General features: G+C 37.6%; 1 protein-coding gene across 9 annotated transcripts in view; it reads left to right on the forward strand.

The window, feature by feature from the left end:
* The first annotated feature begins 661 nt into the window (after positions 1-661).
* Positions 662-25,961, forward strand: part of EDEM3 (ER degradation enhancing alpha-mannosidase like protein 3) — a 73,595-nt gene continuing 48,295 nt past the window's right edge. For all 9 annotated transcript variants that reach the window (XM_008968564.4, XM_034942361.3, XM_008968566.4 and 6 more), the window contains exons 1-2: positions 662-10,395; positions 15,290-15,335. In XM_008968564.4, coding sequence (XP_008966812.4) covers positions 10,238-10,395; positions 15,290-15,335 — 204 coding nt within the window. In that variant the 5' untranslated portion in view covers positions 662-10,237. The remainder of the gene's footprint in view (positions 10,396-15,289; positions 15,336-25,961) is intronic.

Here is a 25,961-nt window from a genome sequence, read left to right on the forward strand (position 1 = left end):
TGGGCTGATGCAGACAGAAGGCTGCTTTTGCCTACACAATAGCACTTCTTGGTTCTGAAGTTCTGCTCATGGCTGGGTCACAGGGCAGCATGTCTCTGCCATGGTGAACCCTCAGCTGAGAAAAGGCCAGTATTTCCCAACCCATACATAGCCATGGACAGCTGTCTTTATAATTTCAGGAAAAGGTCATGGCAGTGATAAGGGATTTTGGATTTGCCTGAAAAAGGAATGCTCTTTGAGTAAACTTTCAGTGCAAACAAGAGAAGTGCTTTTCAGCTAGTTCCCACAATTGACTAATAAATCTAATTCTATAACACAAGTTTGACTTTTATATTATATCTAAACATGGTAAAATTTGGGTGCAAAACTATTTTCCCCTCTAGTGTTCTAGGGTAAGTATAAATGTAAACAGACACCAAATTTAGTCAATATGAATGTTCTTGGGCAAACATGGTTGGTTGAAAACATAGCTTAATTTCAATATTGCTCTTAATTTTCCTCCTATAATCTTCATTAAGTTTTAGGATAGTCTGTCCAATTTTTTGGTGATTCATCATTATACCTTCCTTTATAATAGAGTAGACTTGTATTTCCTGTAATCAGGACTTGCTTTGCCTAGATTGTGCCACCTAATTATACTGTGTGTTTTTTTTTTTCTCCCTTATATTCAAAATGGTGTGATGGAGCAAGAAGAGGCCAGGACAGGAACACTACTGTGTCTTGTTCATATGTCTGATAGAGTCTGACATAGTTGGGGGATGAAGGTCCTTGGATTTTGGAGGCAATGTAGTATAATTTGGGTGATCATATTATTTATTGTTTATATTGGGACAGTTTTGAAAATGAAAGGGGGCACTAATCAGGATAATGATATGATTTGGCTGTGTCCCCACCCAAATTTCATCTTGAATTGTAACTCTCGCAACTCCCATGTCGTGGGAGGGACCCAGTGGGAGGTACTTGAATCATGGGGGTGAGTCTTTCTCATACTGTTCTTGCAATAGTGAATAAGTCTCACGAGACCTGATAGTTTTAAAGAGAGGAGTTCTCCTGCACAAGCTCTCTTTCTCTCTTTGCCTGTCACCATCCATGTAAGATGTGACTTGCTCCTCCTTTCCTTCTGCCATTACTGTGAGGCCTCCCCAGCCATGTGGAACTGTAAGTCCATTAAACCTCTTTTTCTTCCCAGTGTTGGGTATGTCTTTATCAGCAGTGTGAAAATGGACTAATACAGATACCATGAAAATGATTTAAATCTGGTCACAAGCAAACCAGAATTTATGGTCATCTTAGTATGGTAGAAATAGTCTGGACTTATATCCAAATTTTACTACCATTTCCCTGCTTTTGACTTGTGACATAACCTCTCTGTGAACTTCATTTACTTTTTTTTTTTTTTTTTGAGATAGGGTCTCGCTCTGTCACCCAGGCTGAAGTGCAGTGGTGTGATCATAGTTCACTGCAACTTTGAACTCCTGGGCTCAAGCAATCCTCCTGCCTCGACCTCTCAACGTGCTAGATTATAGATGTAAGCCATTGTGCCTGGCCTGACCTTTATTTTCTACATCTGTAAAACAAGGATATAATTCTCACATGGAGGAGGGGAGAAAGTGCCTCATATGTTCTTTGTAGATATTATTATCAGTATGATGTCTGCCAATATACCCCAAAATTATTCAATATAGACAGTATATCTTGTATGGCTTAGGTTAAATTACAATCAAGGTGCAGTCAGTTGCACTAATCATAAATTCATATTCTAAGATGGCAGGTAGTGGTCTCATCAGGCAGACCCCTATAGAGGTGGGTACTACATCTGTCACTCTTATCTCTTTAATAGCAAAAATCATTCTATAACATATGTCAAAAGTGAATTTTCATTGTCAAAATTAGTGGTTTGTCAGTCATCACAACAGATATGACAAACAGACTCTCATATAATTAGTGATTTCCAAGATACAAGGACTGGCTAAAATATTTTAGAGACACTCTCATTCTTGCATGAACAAGTTACAAAAAGCCAGCTGATTAGGGATGGTGTGTGAGTTGAAGGGCTTCCGGTTGCCAGATGCTTATTGTAAGGGTGATGGAATTCTAGCTCTGGAATATTATTCATCTGCTTCCAGTGAATCTTTCATGCAAGGTCATGATTGCAGAACCTAAAAAGACAGAGAACTGGGACCTCATCAAACTCACAGAACAGGTGTATCACCTTGTTTCTGTTTGCTAACACATATTTGTTTAATAAATGTCTGTATGTGTGACAGAAATCAGCCTGATACTTGGTTTAATTTTTAACTTGGTTTAATTGTTATGAAATTGTTGGGAAATAATTTTCACCCCAACTCCTATAATTTGACTACTACGTCTATCTACTAAAAACAAGCCAGTAGTTTTGCATGATTAAACGTAATAGTTATTTTACTCTTTTAAACCACTCATCTGATTCTACATCTGGAACCTCTGCTCACTTCTCTTGGCCATATGAACTGAGAAAAACAAAACCAAATCTGAATCTTAGAGAAACAGACTTCCATAAAATGGTAACTAGCAGATCTAAATGTAGAACCCAAGTCAGCTGATTCAAAGTTCAATGTTCAGGAGTAGGCACAAAGCAAATGTGTGTGTGTTTATGTGTGTGTGTGCACGCACACGCATATGCATGCAGAATGAATTGGAGTAGGAAGGAAGAGGAAGTGATGTGAAGTGATGCAGAGAAAAACCAGGAGAAAACATTAAACATTAGAGTGGGGGCCTTGGGAACCCAGAGATTGTGCTAAAATTGGGTGCAAGTCTCCCAAAAAGGGCTAGGAAGGCTCTGAAGATTATATTTGCTTAAGAGCTACTTCTGTAAATAATAATGTCTATTAATCTCTAGCAATGGATGAAAAATAGTACATTTTGTGCACAATGAAACTACACTTGCCTCATCACCTAGTGCCAAGAAAAATATGGTGATCTTCAAGAGAGCCGTGTATCTAACACCACTCTCTCAAAGTTTTAAGTATAATCATGTATTTGAAGGTTGTATACTGATTTTAAAGTATCACAAAGAGATTGATCTGCAAATAAACCAAGAACTCTTTATTCTACTTCTCATCCATCACAAATCTTTACTACCCCCGCTTATTACCTAAAAGCCCTACTTGTAAAAAATCAAGCAAAAAACAATCCCAACCAAAAAAACTCCAAACTTATCAATACATTTGGAGAAGAAACAGAAATAAGCATTATTTTCATACAGCTTTAAGCTGGAGGCCAGGAAATATTTAATTTCAAATATTTAAGGACTGTCAGCATTTACCTCTGAGGTTAAGAAATGCTGGGGATTGACAAATTTGGACCACTCTGAGGATTACAAGAACAGGAAGAAAGGGTGAAAAGACAGTATTACAAGTACGTGTATACAAATACATACATGTGCCATATATGTATATTGTATACGTGTATATATTTATATATACTCATATACAAAACATATATGTATATGTATGCAAAGGGAGCTCCTAGGAAGAACGCAGGATTTGGATAACAATTCTAGGAAGAATGTCGGATTTGGATAATGAGAAATGATAGGATCATTACAGAAATAACTTATTTTTAATTCTTAAGTGTCCTAATGTTGGGATTACTCTACCTAATGCTTTTTGACAAGATCAACTGGGCACCTTTCACTTTGATCCTTAATTTCATAATTAGATAACCAGTAAAACTATCTTTCTAAATCCCTTGGAGGTTGGAGGTAAGATGAGCTTTTATAAAAACAAAGTAAAACTGAAGAAAGTCACACAAACAAAAAAGCTGCAAAGATTTTCTGACAACTTTATTCCAGAACGTTTATAACTTCAAATGTCTTACAAAGGAAGCCATTATTAATTTTAAGAGGAGAGAAAAGTACCTTGTGTTTTTGTGCGTATTTACTCTAATACAGGGATGAGGCGCTATAGCTCATACAAACTGTGCCTGAATTCAACAGTCTCTGGAGTTGCTGGCCTAAAGAGGGCTACATTTTTGGATGGGGAGCCTGCAATGGCAGCACAAAGTAAGCAAGCAAAGGAAGTAGACAAGATTCAGGGCTGGGGCCAGGCATGGTGGCTCATACCTGTAATCCTAGCACTTTGGGAGGCAGAAGTGGGAGGATCGCTTGAGTCCAGGATTTCAAGACCAACCTGGGCAACATGGTGAGACCCTGTCTCTCTTTCTCTCTGTTTTTAAAAAAATAATAATTAAAAAAGAAAAAAAGATTCAGGGCTGAAAATAAAACCAGAGCCATGGGTGCTGTTGGAGCAGCTGTACTCACCCTTGAATCCTACTCTCAACAATGGCGATGTTTTCTCTTTACCTCATAATCATGATATGGATACCTACTATTTATTGAGTTCCTTCAAACTGTACTAAATATTTTACACACACCATCTCATTATCTTCACAACATCCCTAAAAGGAAGGCATAACAATTAAACCATTTAATCTTTCTAAAAATGCTGTGAGGTAGGTATTATTCTTATTCTCATTTTACAAATGAGGAAACAAAAGCACAGAGATTTAGTCATTTGCTTAAGGAAGCCCAGCCAATAATCAGCAGAGCTGTCTCAGAGCCATTGTTCTTGGCCTGAATGGTACCTGTGCAACTGCTGTTGAATGGTGCTCACCTAAATCCTGTGGCCACACTGTACCAATAAGTGGGAACTATGCTGATGGTGAAATGGGGATTTAAGAGAGGGAACAAACACACAATGTACTCCCTCGAAGAGCCATGTGACTTGATTTTGCTTCTGATACTTGAAGTAAATGGAAAATGGCCACTACATAAGTGACCCAACCAAATAATCATGACACAGGAGCAAACTTTCTTGCCTGAGAGAGTTGGAGCTAGTGCCAGTGAGAGAAATGGGATAATAATCTGAAGCTGAAGTGATTTTGAAGATCTCAAATCAAGATGGAGAGGTGGAAAAAGCCCTGGGGACATCTTTGGGGGAGGTGAATCATCTGAATCTCTCATTCTCTTTCTTAGAATTTGAAAAAATCAGTCCGACAGCCATGCAGGAAGTCAGTTGACGACATTCACCGAGTATCTTTGTCATGAGGTGCTCTTTCTAAGGCCTCAAAGTCACTAATTGTGAATACAGAATAATTACTGTCTTTATTTAATGTTTGCAAGATTGGGTTCTCTAGAAGAAAACTGTTGTCAATTCTGCACGCTATCAAAGAATAGGAAAAGCAATTAGAAGAATGACAAAATCACCACTCCCAAATTCCATACTAGTTTCAGGAGTAATTAGAACTGTAGTACTAAAGAATTCAAATCATTTAGGGGCAACTGCCGTTCTATGACCAGTTTTGCACAGCTGGTCCCAGCTTCCTAGGACTATTTCTGAGCCATGATATTAAAATGGAGCCCCTCCCTGTGTTTTTGAATCCATATGGTTCTACCCAGGGCTCCTATCCCTCCCTAACTTCTGACACATCCAAGCAGGAAAGTGAGCATGCATATTTACATAAGCTACAAGGCTGTGCAAACAGATTGTTAACTGGTTAAAGGGCATTTTAGAAATGGCTGTTATTTCTTACCATTTTTAATGGGTTTTATACATAAAAAATCTTTATATCTTTAAAAGTTCTATCCTTATTCTTCTGATGTGCTTTCCACCAGTCTTTTTCCCTCTGTACAACACTAGGCTCTCTCAATTAACTCTTACATCCTTTTTATCACTAAGTGTATAGGTTTTAAAATAACGTAAGTGAATTTTTCCTAGTGTTCATAAAGTGCCAATTAGCTAAGAATTTCCATTATTTTCATTACGGGGTTAAATACGTTTTGTTCTGTTTTGTTTTGTTTTTCTTTTTGTTTTTGTTTTGAGACAGGGTTTTGCTCGTCACCCAGACTAGAGTGCAATGACATGATCTTGGCTCACTGCAACCTCCGCCTCCTGGGTTCAAGCGATTCTCCTGCCTCAGCCTCCCGAGTAGCTGGGATTACAGAAGCCTGCCACCACACCCGGCTAATTTTTGTATTTTTAGTACAGACAGGGTTTCACGATGTTGGCCAGGCTAGTTTCGAACTCCTGACTTCAGGTGATCCGCCCACCTCGGCCTCCCAAAGTGCTGGGATTACAGGTGTGAGCCACTGCGCCCAGCAAAAAAAAAAAAAAAGTGTTCTTTTTTGAAATGCATTTTGCGAATATATTTTTCTTTTATTTCCATGGGCTCCACCGTTGATAAGTTTTAGAACTTTTAGGTCACACTAGATTTTCTACTTAAGGTTGCTGAAATCAGTGAAAAATAGACTCAATCATTGGCTAGAAATTGAGTTTCAACAAGGGAAAAAAAGATACTTATTATTTAGCAGTTCGAAAAAGAATTATGTTCTGGCTTCCCATTATAATCTTTAAATATGCAGCGTTAACTTGAAAACAAACAAATATGCTAGAAAATGTTAAACATTAAAGCCAGTACTTCTTCTTTAGTATGTTCTTAATGATAGTTCATAGTCAATTTTGACTTCTTATAAAGGGTTGGAACATCAGGAAGGTAAAGAAAACTGTGTTATTGTTAATAATCCACTTCAAATTATTGACTTGACTATATTTCCATATAACTGAATGTCACTGTTTTTCTATTTTATTTGTTCTTAGTTTTCAAATACCGTATGATTGGTGTTGACCTTTAGTTTGTAATGTTCTCTACGCAAGAGCCAAGACCAACTCACAGGTATTTATTTAGCTAACTTCATTACCAAGGCTGCCAAAGAGGATCCAGGATGAAACCAATGTTGGATTGCAGATCTGTCCAAAGAAAGGATAATATTAAATATTGTACAGAAGTGACCTCATGTGTTTTCATAGCATCTATGTAAGTAGATAAAAGGACTATATTATTCCCACTTTTTAGATAAGGAAACTGAAGGAATACAGAAACAAGTATATTCAACATTTACTGAGCATCTACAGCAGGAGAGGCACAGTGCTAGGTGTTTCAGAATATCCTTATGCTATAGTTTGAGTGTGTCCCCCAGAATATCTGTGTTGGAAATGTGGTCCCTGGTATGGTGATCTGGGGAGATGGGGCCTTTAAGAGGTGATTAAGAGGGATTAATGCTGCTCTCTCCGGTCTGGGTTACTTCTTGCTAGAGTGGGTTCTTATTCTCTCAGGACTGGATTAGTCACCGCCAGAATGGGTTGTTATGCAGAGAGGCTGCCCCTCGTGTTTCACCTCTTTCACACGTGCCTGCTTTTCCACCATGTCATGATGCAGCACGAGGCACTCGTCAGAAGCCAACCAGATGCCGGTGCCGGGTTTTTGGATTTCCCAGTCCAGAATCGTAAGAAATAAATTACTTTTCTTTATAAATTACCCACTTTCAGGTATTCCATTATAGCAACAGAAAACGGACTAAGACAACCTACAAATAAGCTAAAGTCAATACTTTTCATGTGGTTAAAATGTAGTGGGTATGCAGACTGTGAAAAACACAATAACAAAGACACAGAATACCATGGAGGCACAGAGAGAGGATAACTTCTGCTAACTAGAAGGTTCTGGAAGGGTTTTGTGGAGATGGAATCTGAGCCCAGCCTTAACAGGTGTTGAGTGTTGTACAAAGATGATGGGGTAGCATAGGAGATGGTATGAGCAAAGGCATGGAAAGGATACAGAATAGGAATTATTTAGTTATCACATAGGATTTGAGGGCAGGGCAGACTAGAAGGAAGAAAGAAGGTATTCAGAGGGTTTGCAGATGTTCTTGAATACCAATTCTGACAGCCATGTATAGAGGAGAGTAGGGCAGCAGGGAGATAATCGGTAACTTCAACATTAATGCTGCCAAAGAGGACTAGGATGGAACCAATGTAGGATTGGAGATCCATGCAAAAAAATAAAGGATATTAAATATTGTACAGAAATGACTTCATGTGTTCTCACAGCATCCATGTTAGTAGATAAAAGCAAGGATCCCCAAGCCTGGGGCAGTGGACTTGTACCAGTCAGTTGCCTCTCAGGAGCAGCAGGCGAGCAAGCATTACCACCTGAGCTCCACCTCCTGTCAGATCAACTGCGTTAGAGTCTCATAGGAGCATGAACCCTATTGTGCACTGCACATGCGAGGGGTCTAGGTTGCACGCTCCTTATGAGAATCTAATACCTGAAGATCTGAGATGGAACGGTGTCTCCCCTACCCTGTGGAAAAATTGCCTTCCACAAAAGTGGTCCCTGGTGCCAAAAAAGTTGGGGACTACTGGATAAAAGGACCATATTATTCCCACTTTATAGATAAGAAAACTGCAGGAATAAGGAAGCAAGTATATTTAACATTTATTGAGCCACTGCAATAGTTTAGGAGAGAGGTAATGGAAGCTTGAATGGAGCAAAAGTGGGAATAGAAAGAAAGGTAATAATCTGAAAGATAGAAGAGGTAAAATCTATATAATTTGGTAATTAATTGCACGTGGACCCCGAAGGCTAAAGATGAGTTGACAATGATTCCGATGCATTAATTTGAATCAGAAAACATCTTACGTTTGAGCTACCCTTGGGCTAGACATTAGGACATTTCTATTAGGGAGGTGGAAATGTGGGTCTAATGATCAGGACAGATATTGATTTAGAAATCAACCACAGAGATATGTTGGCTGAATCCTTATGAGAAGAAATCACCAAGGAATAATTAGAGTACAGAGAGAAAAAGGACAAAAAGAAAACCTTAAGGGAACACCTGTATTTTAATATAAAGTAGCGAGAGAATGAAGGAAAACGGGTCAGCCAGAGAAGAGGTAAGAGGTAAGAGGTTAAGAGGTAAGAGGTAAGGTGATAAAAGTCAAGGAAGAAACGTTTCCAGAAAGACCGCCGAATGCTGCTTAAAGGACACGTAAGTAATTTACTGTGGTCACAGAGATCACATCCAAGCTCCTAAACTCCGCACCTATTGAATGACCACACTAGAAAAACAATGTGGTTTTTCAAGAGGAACCGATGTGTCATTTTACCAATAGTTAACCTGGGACTCAGTCATCAAAATTCATTGCAAGTTCCAATCTCCTTCATTAAACCTTCTTTGCAGCCCACACAGCTCTCCTTACATTGAGCTTTTGAGGGCCATGAGCGAAGCCGGCGGCCGGGGCTGTGGGTCCCCGGTTCCCCAGCGAGCGCGATGGAGCCTAGTGGCGGCGACGGCCGCGTGGCTTCGGGAAACGTGCTCCTTCATCCTTGTAGTACTGCGCGGTGGTTAAATGCAAGGGCTTCCGAATCAGAGGCTGGATGGATTCTAATACAGCAGTGTGACGAGCTCTTGTTAACCAACTTTTCTAAGCCTCTGTTTTCTCGTCTGCAAAAGGGGGATGGTGGTACTTACCCTATCAGAGTTGAGAAGAGTGCATGAGATGATTGCGAGTAAAAACCTTAGCGCAATGCCTTCAAAGGCTCAATTCATTTTGCTGTTACTGTGTTTTGGAATTTCCCTGAGGGTAGACGACTACTCCAACACTATTCCCTAACGCAGCAGCACTGACCTGGGGACAGTGCGCCTCATTCAGCCAGCTCTCTGGGAAACAACTTTCTGAGGAAGAGAGATAAACAGCTGACGGGTTTCCCGGGACTCCGCAGCCCACCGAGACAGGGTTGACTGTAGGGCGCCGAGGAAAGGGGGAGGTGGGATCCCAGCAACCACTGGCGACCTCGGAGGACCGCAAGTCCCAGGGTGCAGCGCGCCTACCCCGGGTAGAAGCGAGAGACACGGCTCCGAGTCGGCTCGCGGGAGAGCCGGGGAAGAAGCAGTGCACACTGGGACTGGTAGTCCTCAGGGGGCAACTCCGCGGGTCGGAGGCGGGTCGAAGCGAGAGATCCCTTCCCAGTCCCGCCTTTTGTCCACGTCTCACTTCTCCTGGCCAATGCCCTCTCCAGTCGCCGGAGACAGCCCCTCTCCCATGAGGTCTCCATTGGTCCTGAGGCTCTACGGCTTCGGCCCTACCCGGAAGTAACGTTGGGGAGGCGGTTTCCTAGACTACGACACCGGAAAGCTGGGGGAGGCGCTCCGGGATACTGAGGGCGGAGGGCGGTGGCAGCGCTGGCGCTGGGGACCGGCTTGGTGGCTTCGGGAAACAGTTTGGCGCCGGCGGCCGTCCGTGTTACTCCGCATCCCGCCCCGTCTCGGCACGGCTAGCAGCCCCCCTGGCCACCAGCGTCCAGCAATGTGTCTCACCGGCCGGGCGTAGCAGCTGCGCGTGCGCGGATCCGCGGGGCCATGAGCGAAGCCGGCGGCCGGGGCTGTGGGTCCCCGGTTCCCCAGCGAGCGCGATGGAGCCTAGTGGCGGCGACGGCCGCGTTCTGCCTGGTGTCGGCCACCTCCGTGTGGACGGCGGGGGCCGAGCCCATGAGTAGGGAGGAGAAACAGAAGCTTGGGTAAGGGTGCTGGCAGCCTGGGGTGGGTTTCTCGGTGAGGTTGACCACAGGAGGGGTACCTGTCATTGCGACCCGGTCGCGTAGTGGCCTCTCCTGTCGCGATTGGAACGGCTCTTGCCGCGCGAGAACCCTAGAGGGGTGGACAGGGTCCGGGGAGGTGGGAACCGCCGCCCGCCACCTGACCTCGGGGGAGCTGACGGGGTGTCGCCCTGGCCGCCGGTGACATGTGCAGGCTCCTTGAAGCCAGGCGCGGTGTGTCAACGCGGCTGCCATGTCAGTGGCCCAAGAAGGGGGCTACAGCCCGCATCGCTGCGCGCTGGAGTTCTGCGGTTGGCTGCCTGTCGACCGAAGCATGGTTAGCTTTCTCGCGCAAGTGAGCTTCCAACTGGGAAAATGTTGCTGATCTCACAGTAGTTAAGGAAATGATGTTTACACCTGTTACGGAAAAGGGGGCGTTCATTGGAACTTGAACTTTACACATTTTACTATTTCCTTGCAGTGTTTTCTTGCACTGTATTTTCATAATAGAATGGGGGGAAATTATTCAAAAGTCTCAAGTATACCTATTCAGTAGTTTTTATCCGTCTTGGAAGTGTGTTAAAATTATCAATTCTATTTACACCATTTAATTCAGAGTAATACATACACGAGGTCCTACACATGAATAAGAAAAAAGCGAAGAACCAGTAGGAAATGGGAGAAAGGCATGAACGGTTAAGCCAGAAGAGGAAATGGAAGTGGTAAATAAACATGAAAAGTTACTCAACCTCCATAAACGTAGGAGATGCAGATTAAAACGAGGAGCTAGCTGGTTTTTGCCCATCAGATTAGTAAATATAATACAAAACACAAGGATACGGTTCTGGTTAGTTAAGGAATAGAAAAAAAAAGGCTTAGTGAGAGTGTAAATTGCTGTAACTTATTGGTAGTATCTACTAAAATTTAAATTGTGCACACTTTGATTCATCAGTTCTATTTCTGAGAATCTACCCTAAGAAAATAAAAGCACTCTTAATGCAGAGATAGATCCAGCCTGGGCAACAAGAGCGAAACTCTGTCTCGAAAAAAAAAAAAAAAAGTGCATTTTGAAAGAACAGCTCTTCCTTGGAGGAAATGGTTCAATAGGGTACGTTCATATTATGGAATAATATTGAGACATTAAGAAGAAGGAAGTACGTCACTGGAAGCCTATCCAGAATATATTTCCAAAACAAAAAAAAATGCAAGTTGTAGAATAATATGTGTAGTATCATCCCATGTTTTTTTTAAAAAAGAAAAAAAATATCTGAGCTCAGAAAAAAGTGGAACGAAGATTATCTCATGGGGTTAGGCTGGAGGGGTGGTGGAACCATCAGGTCTTACTTTATGTACTTTAAATCATTGCAAAGAGTCTTGTATTCGTTTCTAAATAGCAATAAAGGTCACTTGATGGAAAAAAGCTGAAGTATCAACCATCAAAATAAAATTACCAGTAAACTCTAATAAGTATCTTACATTTTCTCTCATATGAATTTAATGTATCATTGATAAGTTTTACCAAATATCTCACTCTGTGAATACTTTACATATGTTATCTCTGTACTCCTTCCTATTTCCCAATGAATATGATCCACATTTGCAAATGAGGATGTTGAGACCCAAGGTTGACTTGTTCAGCCGCAAAGCTAGTAATTGGTAGAGCCAGCATTCAAACCCAAGCCTGTCTGATCCCAGAGCCAGGCTCTCTCCAGTGTGTTGCACGTTCATTAGACTTGGAAGAGAAGTATCAAGTCTGTTAAGAACCACAAGAATCTTATTTGACTATCACTACCCTTTCTTCATTTTTTATTAAAAACTTATTTGTAAAAGAGTCATGGATAAATCATTTTTGACCAAAATTAGTTTTTAACTGGAAAAGTTCAACCAAATTGGCTTGAAATTTCAGCTCAAATTTTGAGATCATTTATGAAAGTGAAATTACAATTATTTAGGCTTGTTAGATTGCTCTACCCTTGAGTAAGGGTAGGGTAAGAATCTAGAGCTATAAACGACAAATACACAATTATATGACTGCTTTCTCTGGGAATTTTCAGAAAACTGAACTTTGATTCATTAGATTTACCTGTGCATTTTTTAAAGCCCAAATAATGATTCATGATAAAAAGCAGAAAATGCCCCACCCCTTTCCCTCCCCACCAACAAACCAAACAGTTGATAAAGACTGGAATTGTCATGAATAGTAAGCAATTGCTCAATAACTTACACTGTGGAATTACTTAGCTGGTTATATGTAGTCTTATCCTTCATGGAATAAGCTTTTTGGTTTTGTTTTTAAAATTTTGCAACAGGGTATTTTGTTAATGTTATGTTTTCATTAAAAAATGAAGTAGAAAACAATCCAGTTTCTATAGCACGTGGGCAGGAGACGTAACTTTAGAAAAAGCCGACTTGGCCTGGCATGGTGGCTCATGCCTGTAATCCCAGCACTTTGGGAGGCTGAGGCGGGCGAATCACCTGAGGTCGGGAGTTCGAGACCAGCCTGACCAACATGGAGAAACCCCTTCTCTACTAAAAACACAAAATTAGCCAGGTGTGGTGGCGCATGCCCTTAATCCCAGCTACTCGGGAGGCTGAGGCAGGAAGAATCGCTTGAAGCCGGAGGCGAAGGTTGCAGCGAGCGGAGATCGTGCCATTGCACTCCAGCCCGGGCAACAAGAGCAAAACTCTGTCTCAAAAAAAGAGAAAAAGCCGACTTACAGAAATTACTGAAGAGTGGTGTAATTTTTGAACTGGGTCTGATTTCCAATACATTTTAATCCAGTTTTTGAATAGATAAAACATTATGGAAATTTTTTTTTCTGTTCAGTATAGTAATTATTATACCATTCTGTATTTAAATGTGACTTTGTTAGGCTTCTATGTGTAAGTCAGAGCAATGATATTAAATAGCTCCACTTTGAAATATGTGTTCTAAAATTTGCTCATCATATGCTGCATAAATGTAAGGATTGGAAAATAGTGTATTCTCCTTGTATGCAATCATGATTTACTTACAGTCTTGAAAATTGAATGCTTGTAAAGTTGAGTTAGCAAGTTAAAGCTTATGTCATTTGTAATATACATGTCTAGGCACTACCATTGCCAATTATAGGAATTTCTACTTCTTGGTAATAATCTCGTATTCCATTTCAGGGAAGGAAAAAAAAGAGAACTTCCATCTTCCATTCATTGATATGAGTTCCTGAAAGGGACATTTTAAACTTTTTTTTTTTCTGCTTAGGACAGGATAAGAGTCTAGAGCTGTAAACCACAAATATAAAAATTATATATATATAAACATATATATATGTAAACTTACAAAGAATTAGTGCTTTAGCAAAGTGGTGGTAAGGTCTTTTTTTAAATAATGAAATGTTTTTAAGTGGTTATTATTCATATGTTGTCAGGACTTAATTTGTTCACAAGTTTGAGTGTACTTGATTTTGTTGGTGTTCATAGTCAGGATCTGGAACTGAGGTCTTTTCTGTTTGCTAGCTCTATTATTACCAGTATTTCATAATCTGTGATTATAGTTTTAAAAATGACAATTGCAGTATAACAGGAGGCAAATAAAAATATAGTCAGCAATTTCTTTAACACTTTTTTCAATTCTTGCCATCAGTGATTGGAACTTCGGTAAAAGAAAAGTTAATAGGCCGGGCCTGGTGACTCACACCTGTAATCCCAGCACTTTGGGAGGCTGAGGCGGGTGGATCACCTGAGGTCAGGAGTTCGAGACCAGCCTGGCCAACATGGTAAAACCCTGTCTCTACTGAAAATGCAAAAATTAGCCAGGCATGGTGGCAGATGCCTAATCCCAGCTACTCGGGAGGCTGAGGCAGGAGAATCGCTTGAACCTGGGAGGTGAAGGTTGCAGTGAGCCGAGATCGTGCCACTGCACTCTAGCCTAGGTGTGACAGAGTGAGACCCTGTCTCAAAAAAAAAAAAAGAAAAGAAAAAGTTAATAAAAAGTTGTTAAGCTGTGTTTTCCTTTGCTAATTATTTGGCCTTGTCTGGTCATACAATTAACTTGTACTTTTTCCTGTAGTCCTCAAGTCCCTGAACTTGAGAGTGCTTAATTGAAAGGCTGCTTCCTCAGTCGCAACCTTACAGGTTTTGATTTAGTAAAATTCTGGTGTAGTGATCAGACATCTCCATTTTAAACAGTGGTTACGGAGATTTTGTGAAACAATTCGCCAAAACACACAACTCTCTTTTTGAGCATTAGTTTTCTCATTTTTGAAGTGAATACTATTTATTTGATTTTTGACAGTTTTTTTAGAGTAGAGCACATCATAAAAAGTATCTTTTGAAAATGTGACAAACATTAATAAATATGTACTTAAACTAGGCATTAGTGGTTTATTCAATGTAAGTGCAAAGGCAGAGGCTTCATAAAGCGTTGTTATTTCATGTCACTACACACCCGTGTACCTCTCTCTTAGTAGAACATATAGGGGAAGCAATAAATGGCAATAATAATGTTTTTTTTTAAGGGCTGTCCAGCAAAATCCCCCCTTCAAGACAGATATGTTAAATAATTGTGTTAAGAGGTCATTGTTTTTCTGCATCAGATTTCCTTCTCTGATGATGGCATCTATCATTCATCAGTTTTCTTAGGAAAAATTATAAGATGAATTGTACATAAATTACTAGTAATCATTAAAGTTTGGCTCAGCTCTGTGTGGTGAGTTCATGAAAGCTTGTCTGCTAACTGTTGTAGTTTCTGATTCTGTTTATGTCCCTTTCTACCTAAATTTTTCTTTTGTTTTTATTGGTATATTTTTTTATGAGGAAGAATTAACTTTTTGAAAGATAATAAATAGAATATACTTACCTTTTTTTTTTTTTTCCATTTCTGCTCTTTTAAAATTAGGAATCAAGTACTGGAAATGTTTGATCATGCTTATGGTAACTATATGGTAAGTAGGAAGCTTATCTTTACCTACCATTTATGTGAGTTGATTATTATGTGAGCACAGTCAACTGGGAATTTTGAAACCTACAATACAATTACATTTTTTAAAAGGAAGTTTTTAAAAAACAGGGCAAAAATAGTCTTTCTGGTAGTGGTTTTTAGGGAACCAGTTTATTGAACAGATAAGAATAAATTGAAATTAGATTATGAAACTTCATTATTTAAACAGCTTCCTTGGGTGCCATCAACAATTATCATTGAGTGCTTTATATAGCTAGATATTGTGGATATATACATGAAGATGTTGTCTCTGGTCTTAAGGGAGATTATTCTCTTAATTTAAAAAAATGTTTACAATATTTATACACTGAAGAAAACCATTGCTTAAAAGAGAAACTATTACTTAGCCTCTGTCCTAATTGTATCCTCATGGACTCTGCACTGAACATATTTTGCTTTCTAGTTTGCCGATTCATATTATTTTAAAATGTTTTAGGGCTCACTTAAGATTAAATAGCAGTTTCAGTTTTACAAGATGAAAAGTTCTGGAGATCTGTTGTGCAACAACATAGATGAAATAGCTAGCAAATTCTGGAATTCAAAAAAAATTTTGCACATAAATTGTAATTTGAAAAGAGTTTAATCATATTATCCTGAAACGTATCCCTTATAACCTTGTTTTTACATTTTAAAATATGTCAGCAGATTTTCTTCTATGATTACAACCTATAAAATGTAGTTGGGAAAGTTTGGCAGAGGACTAGCTTTAGTTCTGCTTAAAATATTTTTCAACTGATTCTGTGAATCCATTTTTTATCATATATTAACCAAATATCTTCATACACTAACATCATTGTTATCTATGAACATCTAAATATATGTAATTTATGCGTTTTTAGTTTTAAAACATGTTTTATATTTGACAGTCCTCGTTCTCTTTTATATTGTAAATTTGGAGGGAGCACATTTTGAGTTCTTAATGTTTTTAGGATATGATTTTTTTTGGATATATTTCAACATTAAAAACACAGTTTCAAATTTATTTCTCAAGACTTCAGTCATTCCCTTAATGTTTTTTTTGTTTTTTGTTTTTTTTTTGAGACGGAGTTGTGCTCTGTCGCCCAGGCTGTGGAGTATAGCGGCACTATCTCAGCTCACTGCAGCCACCACCTCCCAGGTTCAAGTGATTCTCCTGCCTCAGCCTCCTGAGTAGCTGGGATTACAGGTGTGTGCCACCATGCCTGGCTAATTTTTGTATTTTTGGTAGAGATGGGGTTTCACCATGTTGGCCAGGCTGGTCTCGAACTTCTGACTTCAAGTGATCTGCCCACCTCTGCCTCCCAAAGTGTTGGGATTACAGGTGTGAGCCATTACACCCGTTCTGTTTTTTAATTAATTTTTTTTTTGTCACCCACATGTCAACCCTTATTTCTTTCAAAATCATTTATCCCTGGTTAATTCAGTTTGGGCAAAGCATAATTTAACAAATCTAGGCTAATGATTTTGAGATGGCCAAGTGGTTCCATCCTATACCCTCAGACCTTAGCCATCTCGTAAATGCATACTGATGAATGCAGTTCCAAAGTTAAATAAAATAGCATATAGCTGGATAAGTTCAGTTTCTCACAATGAATAGGATCATCTCTTTATAAAGCATGGTATCTTTAATATCTTGTTCTTTTTAGGTAGAACAGTTATATCAATGGCAGAAAGTTATATCAATACATTTTTTCTAACTATAGAATACACTTAGTAGGTTTGTGACAGTGCAGGTACTGAGGGCAGCTTTCAGAGGACTTTCTGGCCTGTGCCTACTGGGACCTAACTGAGGAACTTTCTGCTACAATTAACTACTTAATAAGATTTAAGAGAGAGGGATTTCAGCTTCAAAGACTGGGAACTCTTGAAAGTAACATTGTCTTATATATTTCCGGTGGGACCATACGTGTCCACTGTAATATGTATTTGAAAATGTTCAACTATTTTACAATATGAGTGACTCTTGCTGTGTACTTCTTCTATATTCAATCTGTGTGAGGTCTGTAACCCAAGATTTAGTCTAGAATTTACACTTCCTCTTTTCAAGTTCTCAACTAACATGACACAGTTCTAAAATATTAAAGAGAATACAGTTGCCTTGTATTTGTTATTTGAAGTCAGTTGGAAATTTTTTTCCGGTCCCTACACTCAGAAACACTTTTAGCTTTCTGTAGGGTAAAAGTGTATAGGTTTTGGAGTTAGAAGGGCTTGAGTTCAAATCCTGTCTCAGCTATTTACAGGTTGGACCCTAAACAGGTTATTTAACCCATCTGAGCAGTGTCTTTCTATGTAAAATGAGAATAATTGCAAAGAGTTATTGTAGACTATAGATTTTTTTTTAAAGAACAGGAACCAATTTCTTTAATTTTTAATACATTCACCTTTTTTATATGTCTTGTGCCTGGTACATAAATGCTTAGCACATTTTTTTGAAGGAACTGAATTGAATTCTTGTGAAGATGAAGTAAAATAATGTTTCTTTTTTGCATTTGATCATTGTGATATATCTTTGTGTTTAAATGCAAAGAAATAATAAACTTAATTAAAAATACAAGTTTAAGGTGAATTTCAGGGCCTGTAAGTCATTTACTTTTTTGTAGTCAGTTGCCTACCATCCTAAAATATAAAATGCCTGGTACATGGCAGGCTTTTAATAAATGTTGAAAGTTTTTCCTCATTTCTCACTAGTTCTTTCTAATACTGCTCTCCAGTCTGGTCTACAGTAGAACAATTCCTTTAACCTTCTTGCTTCCCAGGAAAGCAGTGGTGTTTTCCAAAGACAAGCAATATAGTATTATTAAGAGCAAGAACTCTGGACTTGGAGCAGGACACCCTGAGATGGCTCTGCCACCTCTCATCTGGGTTACAATGGGAAAGTTACCTAGTCTCCCTGAGCCTGTTTCTTCATCTCTGCAAAATGAAGACAATGGTTTGCCAGCCTCACAATGTTGTTAGAAGGATTAAGCAAGTTAATATAATGAAAGTGCTTAGAACTAATATCTGGCAAATAGGAAGCATGATGTAAGAATTTACTACTGCTACTGATAACGACTACTACTATCATTATTATTTATTTCCTGCCTAAATTGAAATTGCCCTCCTAAAATCCACTTAGCCTGTAACTCAGAACTTGTTCTCCAGATAGGACATAGAACTTGCTTAAAGCGCATATGTTCTTTCCTGTTCTTGGCATGTGCCCTTTGAACTTATTTTCTATTAATGCAATAGAAGGTTCTATTAATGCTATTTCTTAATAGAAATGTCCTGCCAGCTTTAGGTAGATTACTACATCTCTGCCATCTCTGGACTTAAATCTAGGGATTTTTGGGTTTTTAACACTTATTGGCATGACTATTAATAACGACTATGTTTGACAAATGTCTAGCCCCAGTCAGTCTGCAGTTTACCCACAGTGAATTGCACAGATGGCTTTCTCGTTTACCAAATAACATGAATTTGATGTTTATCTTAGCAGTTCTTGTGTGACCTTATTTAACCCCAGGCCACAGTCACTTTAGGGCTTCTGTTAGCATGTTTTGAGTATTTGTATTCAGTTTAGTTTGCAGATTAATTTAGATGACAAAATGACATGTATTTGGGCCATCCAAATGTAGAACCTTTTTGGAGCTCCCAGTGTTTTTCCTGTCTGTGTTAGACAACTCAAACTGTTACAAGCAAAAACTATATTCTGGTAAGAGCCCTAAACATTAAAAATAAGCTTGGATAGAGTTGGTAAGCACAATTTCCTTTAGTAGAATCATACCTAATAACCACTATTAAGCTTGATTTTGTGAAAGCAACAGTAGAATAGTCTTTATTAATCAAACCAAAGGAACTGTTTCAAAATGAACTTCCTGTGCATTTCTAGATTTATGTACATTTTTTTGGAGTGCCTCTCCCCTACCCCCCAATGTTTAAAAAAATTTTTTATTGTTGTAAAATATACATAATATGAAATTTACCATTTTAACCATTTAAGTTTACAGTTTTGTGGCATTAAGTACATTCATATTGTTGTGCATTCATCTCTAGAAATTTTTTCATCTTCCCAATCTGAAACTCTGTACTCAGTGTTTCTCTTTAATGGTTCACTCATCAAAAACAGTAATTCTGTAAACAAAGTATTTTAGGCATGGTACTAATGGGAGTAAGGGAGATATAAATTTATATTTACCTTTTTTTGTGTAGACTGTTGTGGGACTATCATCTATGAGTCATTGTTCCTTGGCCTTTGCTTTCAGAACATCCTAAAACCCTACCAAAATTACACAAGAAATTCTGTAGTATCCTCTCAAAACATTTTGTAATCACACTCTGATACTCTACATAGAATTTTAATTCAGTAGAACCAGATCGTTCAGCTAATTCATCTTTTTTAGATATAATTTACAGACAATAAAATTTCAAATTGAGTGCACAATTCTTTTTTGACAATTGTATACAGTTGTTTAACCACCATCACAGTCATGATACAGAACATTTTCATCACCCCAAAAATTTAACTCATAGTTATTTGCAGTAAATTCCTTCTCCCCGCCTCTGACCCCTAGCAACCTTGATTTGTGTTTTGTCACTATACCTTTCTCTTTCCTAGGATTTCATATATATGGTATCATACAGTACATAGTCTTTTGATTTACTTTCTTTCATTTAGCATGATGCTTTTGAGATTTATCCATGTTGTTGGAGATATATTGTAATTCCTATTTATTGCTCAGTAGTGTTAGTTGATTTGATAGAACACAATATTGGAGATATATTGTAATTCTTATTTATTACTCAGTAGTATTAGTTGATTTGATTGAACATAATTTCTTTGTCCATTCACCATTTAATGAGTATTTGACTTATTTTTGGTCTTTGGCTATTATTGTATTAATAAAGCTGCTGTCAACCTGTGAGTGCAAGTTTTTATTTGGGCATACATTTTCATATATTTCCCACCTAGGAATAGGATTACTAGGTCATATGGCAAGTGTAAGTTTAACTTAATAAGAAATGCCAATCTTTTCTAAAATGGCTATAATATTTTGCATTTCCCACCAGCAGTGTATGAGTTTTAATTATTCTATGTCCTTCCACTTGGTATTTCCAGTCTTACTAATTTCAGCCATTCTGTTGGGTGTATAGTGGTAGTTCATTGTGATTTTAATTTGATTTTTCCTGATGATTAATGACATTGAAAATTTTCCCATATGCTTATTTGCTATTTATATATATATATATATATATATATATATATATATTTGTCATTTGTTCTGTTATTACTGAGTTATAAAAGTTAATATGTTCTGGATATTAGTCCCTTATCAAATATATGCTTTGGATATATTTTCTCCCAGTCTGTGCTTTACATTCTAATTTTCTTAACAGGAACTTTTGAAGCACAAATACTTTAAATTATGATCAAGTCCAGTTTATTATTTTTCTCTTATGATTCATGCCTTTTATAGCCTACCTAAAAAATATTTGCCTGGCCCAATGTCACACATTTTTTCTTGTTTTTTTTTCTAGATGTTCTATAATTTTAGCTTGTTCATTAGATCTATAACTGATTTTGAGTTAATTTTTGTATATGATGTGAGGTAAAGGTGGATTTATATATATTTTTAATGTGGCTGTCTAGTTATTCCAGCACCATTTGTTGAAAATAATATCCTTTCCCTACTGAATTATTTTGAAATATGTGTAAAAAAAATTGGTTTATCATGTATACATGGGTGTGTTTCTAGACTCTGTATTTTGTTTTGTTGATCTATCTACCCTTATACAAATATCACATTGTCCTGATTATTGTAGTTTAATAGTGGGTCCTGAACTCAGGCAGTTTAAGTCTTTCAGCTTTGTTGTTCTTTTTTAAAATTGCTGAAGTTACCAGATCTAGGAGCAAAGAGTCAGTTTTTGATGCTGCTTTGACTTGAGTGGTTTAGAGCAGAAGTCTGTTACCTCAAAGCCCTAGTAAATTTAGAGTCTGATATGGAGGGTCTATTATGATTTATTTTATTTTATTTTATTTTTGCTCTTTCAGCTAGGCACATGTTCTACTTAATTTATATAGGACTCTCATCATCTGAGTTTTATTTCTGAGTGATAATTATTAAATGTTTCTCATGGCTCTGAGTCATATCAATATGAATTACATATCCCTCAACAATAAACTGTGAAGAGAGAGGAGGTATTACTGTGCCTCAAAAAGCCAGGATGTTTGAAGCTTGATAAGGCTGTTAATTTGCCACGTATGCATTGCTCTGAATTTGTGCAAACTGTCTGTAGTTTGCTTTGTGGTTAACCCAAAGAAAAAGGTGTGGTTGTATTTTTATTCTTAATCTTGAAACAAAGAGACAAAGTATTTTTACACCTGGTTTGAAACTCCCTTATTTGATTATTCTGGGTTGCAATTGCTATTAATATTTTTATTATCTAGATTAATTTCAGGATTTGAATGTCATATTTAATTTAGAGTTTGAATTTATATTAATTTCAGACAGAGGTGTGTGTGTGTGTCTGTGTGTTAGAAAACCCTAAAAAACAGCAGTATGAAGTTTTCTATGCAGTGTTTAAAATAGTAAGGAACTGTTTACAACCTAATTAACATTTGAATGATGTTTTACAAAGATTCTTTCAAAATACATTAGGAACTTTAAAAAATTTTTGTATTTCTTCTAAGTGTTGTTTATATGTGTTAAATATAAAACTATAAAGCAATAAAAATGTACATTCTGGGAAATCAGTTCTGTTGGAATTGACACATAAAAGAGTAGTCAGGAATTTGACACATGAAAAGATACGTGTAAAAGTAATTAGGGGCTGGGCATGGTGGCTCACGCCTGTAATCCCAACACTTTGGGAGGCCGAGGCAGGTGGATCACCTGAGGTCAGGAGTTCAAAACCAGCCTGGCCAACTTGGTGAAACCCCGTCTCTTCAAAAAGACAAAATTAGCCGGGTATGGTGGCGCACACCTGTAATCCCAACTATTCTTGAGGCTGAGGCAGGAGAATTGTTGAACCTGGGAGGCAGAGGTTGCAGTGAGCTGAGATTGCACCACCACACTCCAGCCTGGGTGAAAGAGTGAGACTCCATTTCAAAAAAAGTAATTAGGAATTTATGCTGAAATATTATATATAATATTAAAATTACATGGTATTGAACTCAGAATTTAGTAGCTGTATGTGGATTCTGATGCTATCAAAACATGTGTTGCCTAGAATCCTCTACCCAGGAATGGATCATTACAGAGCACGCAATTTTCTAAATGTCTGAAAGGTTGCCATCTTCAATGCAAAGTATTCTTTAGCCTGCTTTGAAAGTTATTTCCCCCCCTTTCTGTGTGTATTTTTTCCTTCCCTTTCCTATGTGTTTAGTGTTCCTGGCCACTAGTCTGTATTTCTGCTGCTAATTTGCTATGAGTTTGGAATCTAAATAAGTTGACTGAGAGGCAGTAGGAGAGAGTTGGACATGGAATTGGGAGTTTTTTTGCTGAATTTCAAGAACTAAGAATCATATGGACATTCACATAATAAAAACAAGTCATATACAAGATACAAAAGACCACTCTAGTCTTAGAAACTTTGCCATAGCAACACCCAGCAAATGCAAGAAGAGTATAGAACTGTATCTTCAAACTTCTGAAGGAAAAAAACTGTTCCAGCCATTTTATAACCATTCAAATTTTTCTTCCAATAAGGCAAAAGACAGCCTAACCCAGGAATATCAGAGAACTACAATACCCATTATACTCTTATTTTAAAACAAATAAGCAATAAAATACCTGAGTATATCAGGCAATCAAGAGATGAACAAAGTAAAAACTAAGAAATTGGAGAAGCCTTAGAAAAATGCTGTGCATCAACTCCACTTGGGTTCTAACACTAGCAACTTGGGGAATTATGGTTCCAGACCAGAATGTAGATGTTATAAACCTTCAAAGTCTTTGTCAAAGCATCAAAACTTTTCTTTCTGATGGTTATAAATATAAGAAAAATGAAAAAAATAGCAAAACTGTTATTTACTATATGGTAATTAAAAATATTAGAAACATTGAAATTTAAGGTCGTTTCATTTTATTTTTAATTTTTAATTTTTATTTTTTTTTGAGACGGAGTCTCACTCTTGTTGCCCAGGCTGGAGTGCAATGGCGAGATCTCGGCGCAGTGCAGCCTCTGCCTCCCAGGTTCAAGCGATTCTCCTGCCTCAGCCTCCCGAGTAGCTGGGATTACAGATGCCTGCCACCACACCCAGCTAATTTTTTGTATTTTTAGTAGAGATGGGGTTTCACCATGTTGGCCAGGCTAGTCTCGAACTCCTGACTTCAGGTGACTCACCCACCTTGGCCTCCCAAAGTGCTGGGATTACAGGCGTGAGCCTCCGCACCTGGCCTTATTATTTTTTAAACAAAAGACTCATTAAGAGTAGTTTAAACAGTGCTTTCCTTGCTGCCTTCTCATTGTATAACTTCAGTTACAGAGGAGGCATCTTTTCTATACTTGGTGAATTGGCATACTCCTTTCTAAATTTGGATCAGCTTCAAATATTTTGTCCTTTGCTCTTTCAGTGTCATGAAATATCTGAGGATTTCTTTAATGGGAAGTTTTTTTGTGGGCATAGCTTTTTCTGTGACATCTTCAACCTTTATGTCACAACCACTTTCTTAATGTGTGTCAATAACTTGGCCTTTATTAAGTTTCTGTGGCTGCTTATCTGTAGTCTCTTGAATGGAGAAAGTGTCGACATTCCCATGGTCAGCTAAAATTTGTTGATAACCTCATTTATGTTCAATTCAAATTTCACTTCGTGTTGTCACCTTTTATTTCTTTGCCAGACTCTCTTGTTTGTTGGCTAATTCTCCTTTGTTCATTTTTGTAAACTGTTACGTAGGATTATCACGGGGTGACTAGGAGGCAACATACACTCACCTCTGTGTGAACTGAGTAAACAGAGTGATCATTCACTTGACAGACTTTGAAAGAAGTAATGTGATTGATCACCGATCATGATGAGCATGTTATTTACATAATGATTTGTGGACTAAAGAGCTAGCATCAAAGTTTGTGTTTTATGTAATTACAGTTAATATGATAACTGAAATTTGAACCATGTTGTTGGGTGTGTAACGAATTTGTAGTAATTGAAACTTGTGTATAGTGAGACCATACAAAGTGAGACTCCCTCTAATAACATAACTGACAAAAATCCTATATTGAGGGGGAGAATTATGAGTATGTTAATCCTATTATTCTTGGTGCAGGGAGTTAGTATTACCTAAAGTTGAAACATGTACTTAACACGATTCTAACCTCGAAATATTTCTCATAATTATATTTTATTAATTTTAGAGGAATCTTTCAGAAACTGTCCCTTGGTGAAGCAAATATAAAGATCAGCAGGTCTTTATGGTTTTTATTCTTTTCTGTTAAGACCCGTGGCAAGTAGGTAGAAATGTTCTAGTCCAGTTTCACAAAAGCAACCACCCAACTTAAAGAGCCTAGCCCTGGCTCGTGGCCATGTATGGAGGGCCACCATCATCAACTCCTATGTCCTTTGGGCATTAACATAACTCCCGCTAAAATCTGTCTTTATTCCTAATACCCATGTTGTGGTCAGTGCAGCTTTATCTTCTATACTCCACCGTTTAATTTTGGTACTTGAAAATTTCTTACTCTCAAGCTCAACTATGTGTTAAAAAATAATTTATAACATTTATTTAGCATTTCATTGTGTTTGTAGTGGGTAGGGAAGGAAGATTCCTCCATGTACTTCATTACCATCTACACCAGAAATGATCTGTCATGGTCATTATTAAAATAACAAAAATCCCAGTAATCCAAACTATAAAGTACCTATTAATAAATATTAAGAAATATGTGCAACCTATAGGATGAAACTGAATTCATAAAAGAAGATCTGAATTAATACAGTGACCTACTGTATTCTGAGAAGGGAAGGCTCAGTTGCTAAAGATATCAATTCTCCCCAAATTCAGTTCTTCCAATTAAAATTTCAGTAAAATTTAAGGAAATATCAAAGTTCTCCAGAAGGGCAAACTTAATAAAATAATTTTTATATAATAAAATAATGGTTTATTGATTTTAATGATAAAATAATTAAAATTTAATTTAATTTTTATAATTAATGATTTAAATTATTACTTTTAATTTTAATTATTTTAATGATAAAATAAAGTAATTTTAATAATTAAAATGAATTTAATTAAAATTAATTTAAATTTAATTATTTTATTAAAATTAAAATAATTTTAATGATAAAATAATTAAAATAATGGTTTTGGAGTAGGAATAGGCAAATAGATCTGTAGAATGAATAAATACTACAGAAATGTGTTCGTGAAAAGTTTAGAACTAATGAACCCAATATTTCAAGCCATTGGGGAAAGGATGGATTGTTTTAAAAGTAGTATTTAGAAAATTATCTATTTTTGGGGAGCAAATGCAGTTACATTCCTATTTCATATTATAAATGAAAATAGATTCCAGATGGAGTAAATATCTAAATATAAAAAAAGTATAACAGTGCTATTTTCAGAGGCTCAGGGTATCCTTTTAAGCATGCTTGAAAGCCAGAAACCATAAGGTG

This window comes from Pan paniscus, chromosome 1, assembly GCF_029289425.2.
Source record: "Pan paniscus chromosome 1, NHGRI_mPanPan1-v2.0_pri, whole genome shotgun sequence".
NCBI lineage: Eukaryota > Metazoa > Chordata > Mammalia > Primates > Hominidae > Pan > Pan paniscus.